At 40.5% G+C, this 13,257-nt stretch overlaps 1 protein-coding gene across 1 annotated transcript in view; it reads right to left on the minus strand.

Moving 5' to 3' along the window:
* Positions 1–912: 912 nt before the first annotated feature.
* Positions 913–13,257, minus strand: part of GART (phosphoribosylglycinamide formyltransferase, phosphoribosylglycinamide synthetase, phosphoribosylaminoimidazole synthetase) — a 34,524-nt gene continuing 22,179 nt past the window's right edge. The window contains exons 15-22 of the mRNA XM_049835062.1: positions 11,519–11,767; positions 11,015–11,167; positions 9,662–9,865; positions 9,202–9,333; positions 8,448–8,578; positions 6,768–6,909; positions 3,569–3,684; positions 913–2,334 (exon numbers count right to left, since the gene is read on the minus strand). Coding sequence (XP_049691019.1) covers positions 2,152–2,334; positions 3,569–3,684; positions 6,768–6,909; positions 8,448–8,578; positions 9,202–9,333; positions 9,662–9,865; positions 11,015–11,167; positions 11,519–11,767 — 1,310 coding nt within the window. The 3' untranslated portion in view covers positions 913–2,151. The remainder of the gene's footprint in view (positions 2,335–3,568; positions 3,685–6,767; positions 6,910–8,447; positions 8,579–9,201; positions 9,334–9,661; positions 9,866–11,014; positions 11,168–11,518; positions 11,768–13,257) is intronic.

The raw sequence follows: 13,257 nt of genomic DNA on the forward strand, positions 1-13,257 counted from the left end.
ACAACTCCTTCTCTAATTGTGTTCCTGGGATCCCTCTGAGATTGGGTGTGGTGATAGTCTATGAATCTATTTAATTCTTTTTACAGAGTGGTAATTGAAGCAAAGCCATCTAGCCAAAGATCTAGTTCACAATAAAATTTCTTTTTATGCATTTGTAGAAATGCTGATCAGTGCTTAAATCCCATTTGTCATCAGCCTTAGATGGCAAAATACCCGAGTCTTCATCAAGCTGTCTGTGATGGTGTGGGCTTTGGAGTGCCTGGGTCTTCCGCTGTTGACCTTGCTGGCAGTGCTTAAACTGCTTTTAAAATAATGTTTTATTTATTAACTGTACAGGTACTGATTTCACCCCTAGTAGTCTTACTCCTTCTAACATGTGAGTGAATTTAGGTACAATTTCTTTTGACTTGTAAAATGTTCATTTTGTCATGACTAAGGCACTGAACTTGTGCGGGCTAAACCCCTCCCAGAGCTGGATGCTCCCTGCCTCTTTTGCATTCTCACTTTTGCATTTCAAGCCTTGGTGGGCAGTTTGCCTGTGGGGGAGGCCATTCTGTGAGAGGGCAGGTTTGTAAAGAAAAATGCTGGGATGAAGGCTTAGCTTTTATTCTTTGCCCTTTACAAGCAAATTAAATCTGACCATGTCATTTTCCTCCGTATTTCCTTGAGCTTTATCTTCAGTGACAAATGATGACAGGAATATTTTGTTAGCAAGTTTCTTCATCATGGACCATCTGGCCACTGAAACAGTAGTCACCACACTCCACGAATCATTACTAACTTATGCAGGATTGCACACATCTGTAACCTCACAAACTGATTTACAGTTGCTGCACTGCAGACGAAGTTAAATTCTGTTTCACAAACTCCTCCTCCAGCTTATACCTCTGGTAAAAGAATTCCAAGGAAAGATTTTGATATCTAATTTTTTAACTTTATTAGATTTTATTTCAAATCCAAATTGAGATTTTTGTCAACATGGAAGCACCATAAGGACATCAGTGCACAGAATACAAATCAGCTTTCTCTGTGTTAAAGGGGAGCTCTAAAACATACATAATCAGCTTCAGTCAGATGCTTCTGGTTTGATTTGATTATTTTAGTAAATACATCAAAATGTTTTCACACCTATACTAAAACATTAAGAGAAAACTGGGTGTTTTTTCACAAGAGTTGAGCTGTGCGAAAAACCTCATTGTTTTCAGAATGACAGCATTTACTGGGTTTCCATCAGTATTATTCCAGGTGAAAATACTATTCCAAGAATAAAGGCACTTAACTTTAGCAGAATTTCTTAAGAATGTCTCACAAGCCAAGAACACATTTTGTATCTAGTCCTAACTCCTTTCCTGCTCATTCAAAAAAAACCCAACCCAACCATTTTGGTTCTGGACAAATCTGTAAGGGGAATTCATATGGGGATTCACATGGGGATGCTTGAAGGCAAACGGTCAGCAGGCATTTAATTCTATTTAGCATCTGATTGATAGTAGGTCCAACATTTGAAATTACGGGATATGTCCAGAATCTGGGCCACACAAGATCTACCACCATTAAAACAGAAACTGTATGGAAAAAAATCCATTTTACTATGTGCAGGAATAGTTAGTGTTTTGGGAGGCCAGCTTTTCTTGTTTTGGCTGGAGGTTTTTAGTTTTTTGCCTTTAGCTGTCTCTTCCATTTTACTAGTTTCATTATTTTTCCTCACAAACACTTCACAGCATATGAAAAGAGGATCCCCTGTTACAGCCTGTATGGTCTGTTAGAGAGTAATACTGATGTTCCTAAGTTAATCTCAGAGATGCTCAGATCTCTCTGTAACCAACTGAATAGGGTTTTTTTTTGTGCTAAGAAAGTGATTGAGAACCGAAATGTTGGCCAAAGAAGTGATTATAATTAGGAAGCATGTAACAGAGCCATTGCTGAAACTACTGAGAATAGCCCCCTGCCTTAATATTCCTGTTTGTGGCTTTCTCCAGATTTTACTTTGAATCTTTAACCATTTGAGTGAGAACATGACATGGTAAACTCTATGTTGAGGACACTTTGTTAAGAGAATAGAGCGTGTGTGTTATTAGGCTGTGACCTCAGTTTTGATCAATTAAGGCACCCCAGCTCTCCCATCTGAGGACGCTGGCGGACACGCTGCTCCTACTTCCAGTAGATCTTGCCAGCTTCCCCCACCTGTACGGCCCCGCTGGCGACAAGCTGCAGAGCAGCTGGGAAGGCCCGGTGCTCGGCCTCCTTCACCCTTTCGGACAGGGTCTCCACCGTGTCACCAACCTTAACTGGAACTGCCTCTTGGAAAATGATTGCTCCAGCATCAACTTCCTCCTGTAAAAGCAATAGCCAGAAAGTCTGTACAGTTGAAAGAGGAGAGAGAAGGGGGCCCAGCTGTATGACAATGAATGCAATCCAGCTACCTCGGGAATCTGTTTATCATTACGCTAATACAGGAAACAGGAATTTGGGCTAGTGTGAGGACTGCAGAAAAGGTGCTGGCACTCACACTGGCCTGTGAGGAACTAACAGAAGTAAGTATAGGGTTCAAAGAAAAAGAGGAGGTAGGCAGAACACCAGTGAGTAGCATTTCTGCTACAGAAAACAACAAAAGCCATGTTAACTGGGGACATGACAGGCTAAATAGGACAAAATGATGACATTTCAATTCAGAAGAGTGAATTAGCCAAGCCTTGGCACAGAGCTGGACTAGAAGACCCAGCAGATCTTTCTTTTGCATGTTAATGAGGCGGATCCCTGCTGTTTAGTTATTGTTTCTCAGTACGTTGCCACACAGAGAAGAAACCCAAAGTCATATCATGGAGAAAGGAATGCAATTTTTCCTTCTATCTGGAAAAATAGTTTTGTCTTTTTCCAAGAGAAAGCAAAAATCATGAGAACAGATTTCAGGAGCAGTAGAAAAGGGGAAGACAATCTGAAGAATGCAGTAGAGGAGGGGAGACTTGTCAACCCTGAGAACTGAACAAAATGGTAAAAATGCTCCCTGAACTGATAAAAATGTGCATCTTCCAAGTTGAGAGATCTCTGGCTTTTGTTTTCTTAGTTTTTGACTAACATAAATTGTTAAGTTTTTCTCTGTTCCCACAAACATTGGATGACTTCTTAACAAATCTAAGCTTCTTGTGCCATTTCCAGTGTTGCTTGTTGTTTTTTTTTTCTTTTTCCTTTTTCTTGAAAGCAACACATAAGGAAGGTTGTATAATAAAATCTAAGAAGTTGATGCTGTGTAGTAATAAAGATTTTGGGTTAGCCAAGGCCTTATATGAACTAGTATCCCCACTCCAACTGGTGGAAGGCAGCAGTGGGATGCTTAGGAAAGAAGTTTACTTAGGCAAAGCTTAAACTCCTGTATAGACTGTTCATTTAAAGTTCCTTCTTCAGGGACAGCAAACTAAAGCACTATATTGTCTAATGATGTTATAAATGAACAAAGGAGAAAAGGTAATCAAACGTGATGGTATACGGGTGTTCCAAGCAAGCTCTGAGGTGAAAAAATCTTAAGACTAATGAATTATAGAGTTAAAGGAAGGGAGAAGGAAGTACTTACAGCTACGAAGTGTACAGTACAGCCTGTGACTCGGACTCCAGCTTGTAACACCAATTTGTGGGCATTTGCTCCCTTAAAAGAAGGCAGTAGAGATGGGTGGATGTTCAATATTTTTCCTGGAAAATTATAAGTGAGGTCATTGTCTTTTAGCATTCAGCCTTACCAGAGTGTTCAAAGTACCATAATCAACAGAGGAACAAAATACATTTGTGAAAAAGAGTTTTTACGACTTTTGCATACGTTTGGTTTTTGATGATACTGACAGATAACCAGCCCAAAGCATTTCAGAATGTCTCACTATTTCAGAAAAATCAAAGACAGCAATCAGTTACGATTAATTGCATGGCTAAAGCATATTTCTCCAGTGACTAATAATGATTAATTTTTTGGATGTAGCTGTCCTTTCCCTCGGCATCTTGTTCTTCTCTTCTTTGATCACAAGTACATTCCTCTTTCTCACAAACCCATCACCCTGAAGAAACTCAGTGCAGTTTCAAATGACATAACAGACCCCCCTGTGACAAAGCAAAAATTCTTTAGCCTGGACTTTTCCTCCACACCTGTTTTGGCTTAATAAAAGACAACAGCTGCTCATATAGGAGCTCTTCTCTCTGTCCTTCTGAAAAGCACCTGTCTACCACTACTACTTTCCATGCAGAAAGTTGGCTGGAGGATCTTTAAATTGATAATGCTCTGATGCTCAACCAGGTGCAACCGTGGTTATAACCCTGGGAAGCCTGTACCTTACATTTCCCTTAAAAGAGACAGTATATGCCTGAGTTCCTACCTAGCTGTAAAGTAGGGGAGAGTGGCTGCCTGTGATCTCAGGGTCTCACCACTACAGCAATGCGACAGTTAAACCATGAGAAAACTTACTTTCTTCTGGCAGACTTCCCCTGTCTGCTCCTAATATGTCTGTGACAAATCCTCCTGCCCATTCTGGACCACACTAAAGTCAAAAGGTGCTTGACAGCCCTAGATCTTCTCTTAGATTCAGTCCAAACCCTTACAGGATAAAAAAAAAAGTGGCCATCGATACTATTTATACCACAGTATGCTACACCCACACCGTCTCTGCATGCCTCCTGTTTAGGAAGACTGTATGTCATAAGGATTCACTGAACGCCAGCTAAATGCCAAGCAGCGAGACTGAGCTGACATATGCTGGCAGAGGCCGCGGTGTACCAAAATAGAGGCTTATGATTTTGCAATGTGAAATGAAGGCCATTTCTGGCAGCACCATTCGAAACCTGCACTCTCACTGCAATAACTCATGCAGATACTGACCTGTGCAACTTAAAGAGGCAAATGTATTGACTGATCTTCAACAGTATCCCAAATGTGGTTTGTATCTCAAAAATACCCCTTTTTAAGCATCAGCATCTCCCTGCCTGCTGCTTGAGCAAAAGGTATTTGGGACAGTGAGCGGAAAACAACAGTCTGCACATCTGTATGAATTTCCCCAGTTTCTCATTACAGCACTGTCGGAAAGTGCTCTAAAGGAATGTGGCTTTCCGTTTGCTTGTTTTAGTTTTGTTTTTTTAATCTGTCCTTTATGTTAACATTCAAAATTAACATTTCAGGGCTGTTAAACAAAGAAAGAATTTCACAACTAACTTCATGTTCTATGCCCTTGTGACTGCAAGAAAAAGTAACAGCTTTTAAGACAGAAGCAACAAGAATTGATTACTCCTGGATAATTTAGGGTAGTCAGTGCCTAGGCATGGCTGGGTCAGAGTTTTACAGCAGGCTCCTGTTAGCTGGCACAGACCGCTGAGCTGAACTGAATGTTGGAGCTCACATCTTAAGACCTACTTGAAGCATACTCTTGGTCAGGGCTCAGGTAGGTACGTGTTTTGAAGCTCAGCTCAGTGCTGGACATCCAACAATCAGTTAGCCATCCTGTACCAAAGAAAGGCTTTTCCTTTGCTCTCATGCCAGGTATATATGTAATGCACATCCTGCACTGTGCAGGGCGATCATCAGCGCTGGAAGTGCTCTGTCCCTAAATCAAAGGGAACTAAACTCATCCTTTATTTGTACAAGATCTCTGCACTAGAGAAAGTTCTCTTCCATCCTCTACACAGATACTCTGCTCAAAACGCCTCTCGTGTAGTGAGGGATTCCTCTCTCCTAACTGCAGCTGTCTACAGCACAGACATTTACATCTTCATCTTCCGGACTCCATAACGGAGAGAAACAAGAACAATTCCTCTGACTTTTACTTTAGCTGACAGCTTTAGCATAAAATGAATTGCCTCCTAGGAATGCCTGTTTTGCTCCACTGATTCTAAAGAGAGGTTTCAAAAGTAGTTCAGGTGTAAAAGGTCTGTGTCATAGACACATCCAGGGTAACACAAAAGTCACCATGTGAACAATAAAGGCTGCCTGGAGAGCTGCAACGTATAGGCTGACCAGCCTGTAACTGGTATGAGCAACAACTAGTTTTAAGTAACCATGACTGAACCCAAAGCAGAGCAAACAGTGAGAATAGCAGCTGCCTCTGTGTGATTCAGGACTCTTTAAAAGAAACAGAAAGACATAATAATAAGAAGAATGCAACTACTGGGGGAGGGAGAGCAGCCACTGAAGTAGGCTCTAACAAAGACCTGGAAAAATTGTAAGATGACCAGAATGGAGACACTGTGAACACTTTTGACAAACAAGAGCTGGATCTGCCTGTGAAACATGCCACCCTTGGATTCAGACAGCTCCTAGGATGTCTGACCAGAAGATTGAAGGTCTTGTTAACAGGAACTGCATACTGCTGCTCAGTTTTGCAGTTTTATATGCAGCCAAAGCAACTCATCTGTTAGGGAAAGGAATTCTCAGTGGCTGAATGCTCACCTCTCCCCAACCAAAACCTACTGCTTAGGCAACAATTTGCCCTGCACCTCATGTTTGCAGAGGTCTAAAGTCTTCACAGCCTTATCTTAAAATATTTTCTAATAAATCAAAGACTACAAGATCCGCATTTGCCCCCGACTTCCTTAAACCTCTGTGGAAATGATAGAGGGAAGGGAGAAAATACCGCCTTTCTCTTTCTCATCCTTTTCCTTACAAGATGGGAAGAGTCTAGTTTCCTGCAAACCCAGAACTAACATGGTCCCTTTTCTATATTTTTCCCATTTTCTTTTTCCGGAGGATAAACTATGAAGTTACTGTTTTTTAAATGCATGCACTACTATGCTGTGCTTACCTTCCCATTTTTTGACAAAAGGACCTGACAGTATTCGCATAAATCCAGCCAGACAGATCAGTTCAACTGAGAATTCTTCAAGGACTTTGTCAACTGCACTGTCAAATTCAGTGCGACTTTCATACAATTTATGGTCAATAACCTGTGATAACCCAAAAGACAAAGAAATATGGACATGGTGTTAATTTAATCTAAAAGCCCTAAGTGCACAATTAAATGGTACCCTGGAGTAATAAACAAAAACCAAGTAAATCTCCATGTGTGGCTCAAGTTGGGTGCACATCCACAGCAAGAAGAACAGTAAATAAATATATGCAGCTGACAAACAAACATGTAGTCTGTATTCCTATCCATACAGAGCAACCATCAGAATAAACAAGAGGGGTTTTTTTATTAGGCCTACAGCTGTAGTCCCCAGCATTTCGACACAATTTAACAACCTACAAATCTAGGTCATTAAGACAACCTAAAGCCTTACAATGATTTCACTCAATTTAAGGCCTCTGATAGTTTTAAGCAGTTGAACTTTGCTGAAAATTATATCACAAAACCTTGAAAGAAAGGCTAATCACAAACCCATAAAACAGTTCCTACTGCATAAGGTCAATATACTTGAAGTATTTTCCATTCAGGATACATGCCCCAATTTAAGCAGGAAGAAGGCAGTGCTACATAACTTAAAACGTCCACAGTCTTTTAAATAAAAGTGTTAATCCCTACCAGATTTACCATGGTAGTTTTGAAAAACCAGAACTGGTTAGCTGAAAAGCTGGCAGAGGGCACTAGAAATAGAGCCCGGCTCAGCACTGGGCTGAACTCTGCCAGGAACCGCCAGGTAACAACTGGTACGGCATGTACCCCTCAGCGCCTCTGCTGCACCGCTCACTCTCCCTCTTAACCACCGAGACCAACAGCTCTCCCAGACTATATTTTTTTCCCCATTGTATGTTTGTTCTTCCCCTGCGTACCATGGACATATTTCACTTGTGATCTTTGTGTAGTCCCAAATAAGAGACAGCAGCTTTAACACTCAGACCCTGCTACTATTAAAGTTAATAACAAAGCTTGCATTGGGACCAAATCTTCCCTGTATCTGCAGTTATCAGTGAAAAGCGACTGTAAAATGCTCCTAAGTCAGAACAGCAGCATTTCACACCTGTCATACAAATGACTGCACAAATGGCAAAGTAATGCAGCACTGGATCCAGTGACACTAGGGAAAACACAGTTTGCTTTGAATGAATCCTGGAGAGCCTGAAGCAATGTCCTTGGAGTCAGTGGAAGGTCCCACTGAGTTTGACCTCTCTATTTCATTAAAATTAACTACCATGTCTGTTTAGCATGCAATTTTAAAATTAAATTCAGATAAAATAGCTTGTTACTTTAGTAACTTTTTAAACTGTAACCGTGAAAATTTTGCACTGGTTTAATATAATGACTGTTCCCGAAACTGTCAGGATTGCTGGCTGGCAGCATCTCTGAGAAGGAGAAAAGGAAGTATTTTGCTTCCCATGTTAGGTAGTTTGCCCAAGGGCACAAGTTCATGACAGACCAAAGAAGAAAAGCTAAGGCTTCCTATCAAACCATCTCTTACCCTAGTAAAACTCATTATCTCACAGTAGCTTCCTGCTATAGTCAGAGCTAATGATGGCTGATTTTAAAAAGATGAGAAATACTTACCCTTGTAGGAATACCAGCTCTTTCAGCTTTCCTTAACCCCTCCACACCAGCTTTGTTAGAAACAACAAGAACTATTTGTGCGAAACTGGTGGGCTTCTTTGTGCTATTTATGAGGGCTTCCAAGTTTGTGCCTATGAGTGAAAAAATAATTTATGAATCTCAAGTCATTCCTGGAGAATAAATACAGTTAACAGCTAGAAGAGGGTTTAAATAAGCAGCAATGTGGGTGAGACCCAATCCAAAAATCACTGATGTTAAAAATAATCCTTTTTTAATTGATCTTACTGGGAGCTGAATTTGACAGCTGGAGGCTACAGGGCTTTTACTAGCAATTACATTTGTAAACTGTAATTTATGGTATTGGAATGATTGTCTACTTCTTCGCAAGTGAGAATACTGGAAACCCTAGGAGTGCATATATGGCAAGAAGAAATTCTGATCTATTTGTGAAATAATGCTGCTGTCCCTATAGTGCAATGCAGTGGTTGCTTGCATCTGGAGACATGCAGAAATTTGTAGATAAAATGAACACAGATGCAATTCATAGCCAGTTTGCAGCAGAGTTAAAGATCATCCTGTTTGTGACTGAAATGAATCCAAGGGCAAAAACTATTCTGTCTGTTACTGAAAGCCTGTTAGAACCGTATCAGAGCCTCCATGGAGAATTGCAAGGACTTAAAGAGATTTTATATCTGAGCTGAAGTTCCTGTTTCAATAGTCTGTTTTACACCATGGTAAAAAATATAACTCTCACCTGTTCCAGAGATAAGGACAGCAACCTTCACTTTGTTTGTTTGGATTTTGCCTTGTATATGGCTGTGCACAGACAGGGACCTATTTGCTTGCAAGGCTCGAAGCAGATTATGGACTTTAACATGGGCAGACCCTGAACACGTACAAGAAAAAAAAAACCAACAAAACAACACATAAATAAAGGGAGAAACAGAGAGAGGAGAAAAGCACCCATGAAAAGAGATTAATGGCACTGCTTTACTTCTCATTATTTATTTATAGTTCTGGTGACATCTGACATTGCTAAGCACATGTTCTATGGACTAAGACTGAAGTTGTGAGGACTGTTATTTTAATACCCTGTGCAAAAAAGCCATGGAGGTGTCAATTAAGAGATTTTCAGCTAACCTCCATGGAGACTCACCAGCTAAGGAATTTAGCTCTGCATTTTTTTTTTTTAAGGAAAATAAAAATTTAATAACCTTTTTGTAGGGAGACAACTTTCCCGATCAGCCAGGCTGCCTCGTGTCTCTGTATGTCCTTGAGGACCTGCTGAGCCAGCTCCTTCTGAACTACCAAGACAGCACCGATCCCACAATTAAATGTCCGAGTCATTTCCTCCTCAGAAAGGTTCCCTTCTTTATGGAGCCAGCAAAAGATTTCAGGAATCTTCCAGGTAAGAGCATCTGAAGAGAATTGAAAATACAAATGAGGAGTGGAAGTCACTACCAGTGGACAAATACTGTAACTATTATAGTATTAAGAAGCAAGTTCTGGATAGAAAGCATGGACAAAGACCCACAGCAGCATTAGCTTGACTGAAACCAGCTTCCATGCATGGAAACTGGATGGTTTTTCCTTCCTTACTGAAAAAGACTTGGGAACAGAAAGAAGTATCACTCTGGGAGGAAATTAATTATAATGCTCCACTGCAAACCATTAATCAGTAATTCAAAATGGGTTCTGAGGCAGCCTTTGGAAAATCTGCTTCTTGAAGGTGACAACTCTGCTTCTAGAGAAACTATTGTACCAGAACGATAGCCTTAAAAACTGTCACAAAAGTCTCACACTGCCCCCAATTCCAACAAGGTAAGGATGATTTACAGCAGCACGATAAATGCTTCTGGACATGCCACTGTGAAGGAACTCCAAAGACAGTAAGTTTCTTTCTTGCCATGTTATCTTTAAAATGGTATTATCCCCATTTATATATACTAGTGTCCGCTGTTGACAAGTGGAAAAGTCATTTACATGCAGTTCTGGAGTGCAAACTCAATATTAGTTCCCTTATTTTATTCTACAACCCCATGAACACTGCATAAACTATAGTAAGTCATTCACCTTTCCATACTACACTTCCTCCATAAGTGAAATACTCTTTCTAGCATACCTGACAAGATTGTGGTGAGGATTAATTAAGGTATGTTGAATAGCATGAGATGTACTTGAGCTAGTAACCATATTTGAATACTAATTGAAGACTTCATGAGTATCATTTAATTAGCAATAATTTTGTAGGTTATTGCAAATGGTGACAGCTCACTTTGGATTGCTTTTAAAGTTGTTTTATTTTTTCAAGTTTGGACAAGTTTCCTAAAAAATGCAATACAAAACACCATCAGGGGAAGTGAATTCAATGGGTGGCAGTCCTAAGACTACAAAGTGTTTTGGCACAAGGAAAAATTCAGCAACAATGAAGAAAAAACCAAACATTTATAGATAGGCAAGTCTAGTTCTTACAGTGCAAGTCAGTTGACATGGCCCCACGTACACAGGTTTCTACATCAATCCATACTAACATGAGGATGCTTCCATAGCTTTTCTTTTTATCTCACCTAAAATGACACCAAAGGACTCTGGGAGAACTCTGGGGATGTTTTCCAGCAAGCCCCCTCCAGTGATGTGGGCATAGGCTTTCACATGGCCTGAGCGAAGGACAGGCAACAGAGTCTTACTGTAGATTTTAGTTGGGGTTAACAAGAGATCTCCTGTAGACAAAAAGAGGATGAAAGAAGACCAGTTACAGCACAGAAAGAAATGTTAATCAATATAAAATTGAGGAAATCTCAAAATATTAATTTGCTGGACACTAGTGAGCATTGTACTACAGAGAAAACCACAATGTTCTACATTTTTTGGCATATAATTAGTTATTTATCCCCCTCCCTTAATTTCTTTCCTGCTTAAGTGATTCACAAGAAAAAAGAAGATGAGAACGGAATAATTTTTTAGCACTTTAGAAAAGTTATAAAAGCAAAGGCACAGACAAAACAATTGTGTGACATTTGCCTGTTCAGAAGTTCAAGTTATAATGCAAAAAACTGCATTATAAGTGGTACCTAATGTCTGATCACCGGAGACACCAACTGGAGAAGAGAAATCGAATGATGACTTTTCCACAATCTTCCTTACAAGGCTGTACCCATTGCTGTGAACCCCAGAAGAAGCTACTCCAATAACCACATCTCCATCAGCAATTCTCTCCAGCTGGGGCAGCATCTGCCCTCGCTCCACTGCACCAACAGCAAAGCCAGCCAGGTCATACTCTCCAGGTGGATACATGCCTGGCATTTCAGCAGTTTCTCCTCCTATGGGAACCAAAAAAAGAGGAAGTGGGTGTTGGAAAACCAATGGCACCAGTAGGCATGCAATTTTTCAAAGTTTTAAACTCATAAGGCATTAACAGACTAGGTTTTTTAATTAGATAAACAAACGTTAAAAATAATGAAAAACATGCTTGTCACAGGCCCTTCAATTGAACAAGCAATAGCAAATTGGGAAAGAACATTTCCTCCCTCACTCTGACAACCAGTATAAAATTGCTGTGCATTCACATTTTAAAATCAAAGCATATATTTAGTGCTGCCTATTTCCAAATTTCTGCCAGGTTTAATATTCTCCATGAAAAACCTCCAAGATACAAGAGATATAAGAAACCCATACAAGGACATCAAATGAACAACATAGCTATTAGTCTCACTTGCCTTCATAAAGATTTTGTATACAGCGCTATCTCTCCTGCCACTCCTGCCCACAACCTGGCCCTCGTTATCATGCCTACTCTGAATATCTAAGGTTTATAGACTGTTTTGGGACTGTTTTGGTCCTCTAAAAGAGGACCTCTCCTATCCATCTGTGCAGATGAACTGTTGTAGGCTATTATCTTATATCCTGATTATTAGAACATCCTCTTGCTTTGTCCTGAAAACCACGTCTTATTCTGGCCGACCTCATTCAGAGTGCAGTCTGAAAAGGTGATTTCCCCAGCTTGCACAGAAATGCGCAGCACAGCTCAGACAGCATTCTCTCTCTCTCCACATACCCACACTGGCTCCCCTCCTGCCCTTTGGTGATAAGCTGATGGTCTTCACTGTTGAAGACCTGCGTCCTGCCTGTCAAGGCTCATTCAGTCTAGAGAGGGGGGAACTGGCTGTGTTTGATACATGAAATGAGCATTTACTGCTCGCTCCGAAGTTTTCCAAACAGGTATCTTCACACTATCGCCTTGTGTTGGGAAGAAACTCTCCCCAGCTATCCTCACAGCCGTCGCATCATTCTCCCTCAAACCCCTCTGCTGGTCACGATGTCTACAAGAAAACAACTTGACAATGATTAAGTTGCCATTCTATCATGACCTCTGCCCAACACGCTGACCAGTACCATCTCATTTTTCTTTTGCACTCACCAGGTTTCATTCACTACAGAATTCTTCTGTTTTCAGGAAGTGGCCCTGAAGGGGCTCCAAATTTACCTAAGCAATGGTGGAAGCTGCTCTTGTCCTCAGTACTTAACACTACTCAGTACTAGATTCCCTGCAAACTTTTCCAGGTTTCTACGTTACAGTGCTACAACCAACTTTAAAATCAAAGATAATTTGCTTAGATACATGTGTTTAAACCCGTATTTAAGAATGTTTATGCAAAACCAAGCACGCAGATAAGCCCTTCAGTACCTCGCTATCAAGTGGTGTGATGAGCTTAAGGTGGTTGAGCTGAATATTCAGCTACTGCAGAAATGCAAGGTAGGAATTTAGGAACATGCTTCAAACAAGGTTTTTGTGAGATGATACTATACAAAG

Source organism: Accipiter gentilis, chromosome 32, assembly GCF_929443795.1.
Source record: "Accipiter gentilis chromosome 32, bAccGen1.1, whole genome shotgun sequence".
NCBI classification, from domain to species: domain Eukaryota; kingdom Metazoa; phylum Chordata; class Aves; order Accipitriformes; family Accipitridae; genus Astur; species Astur gentilis.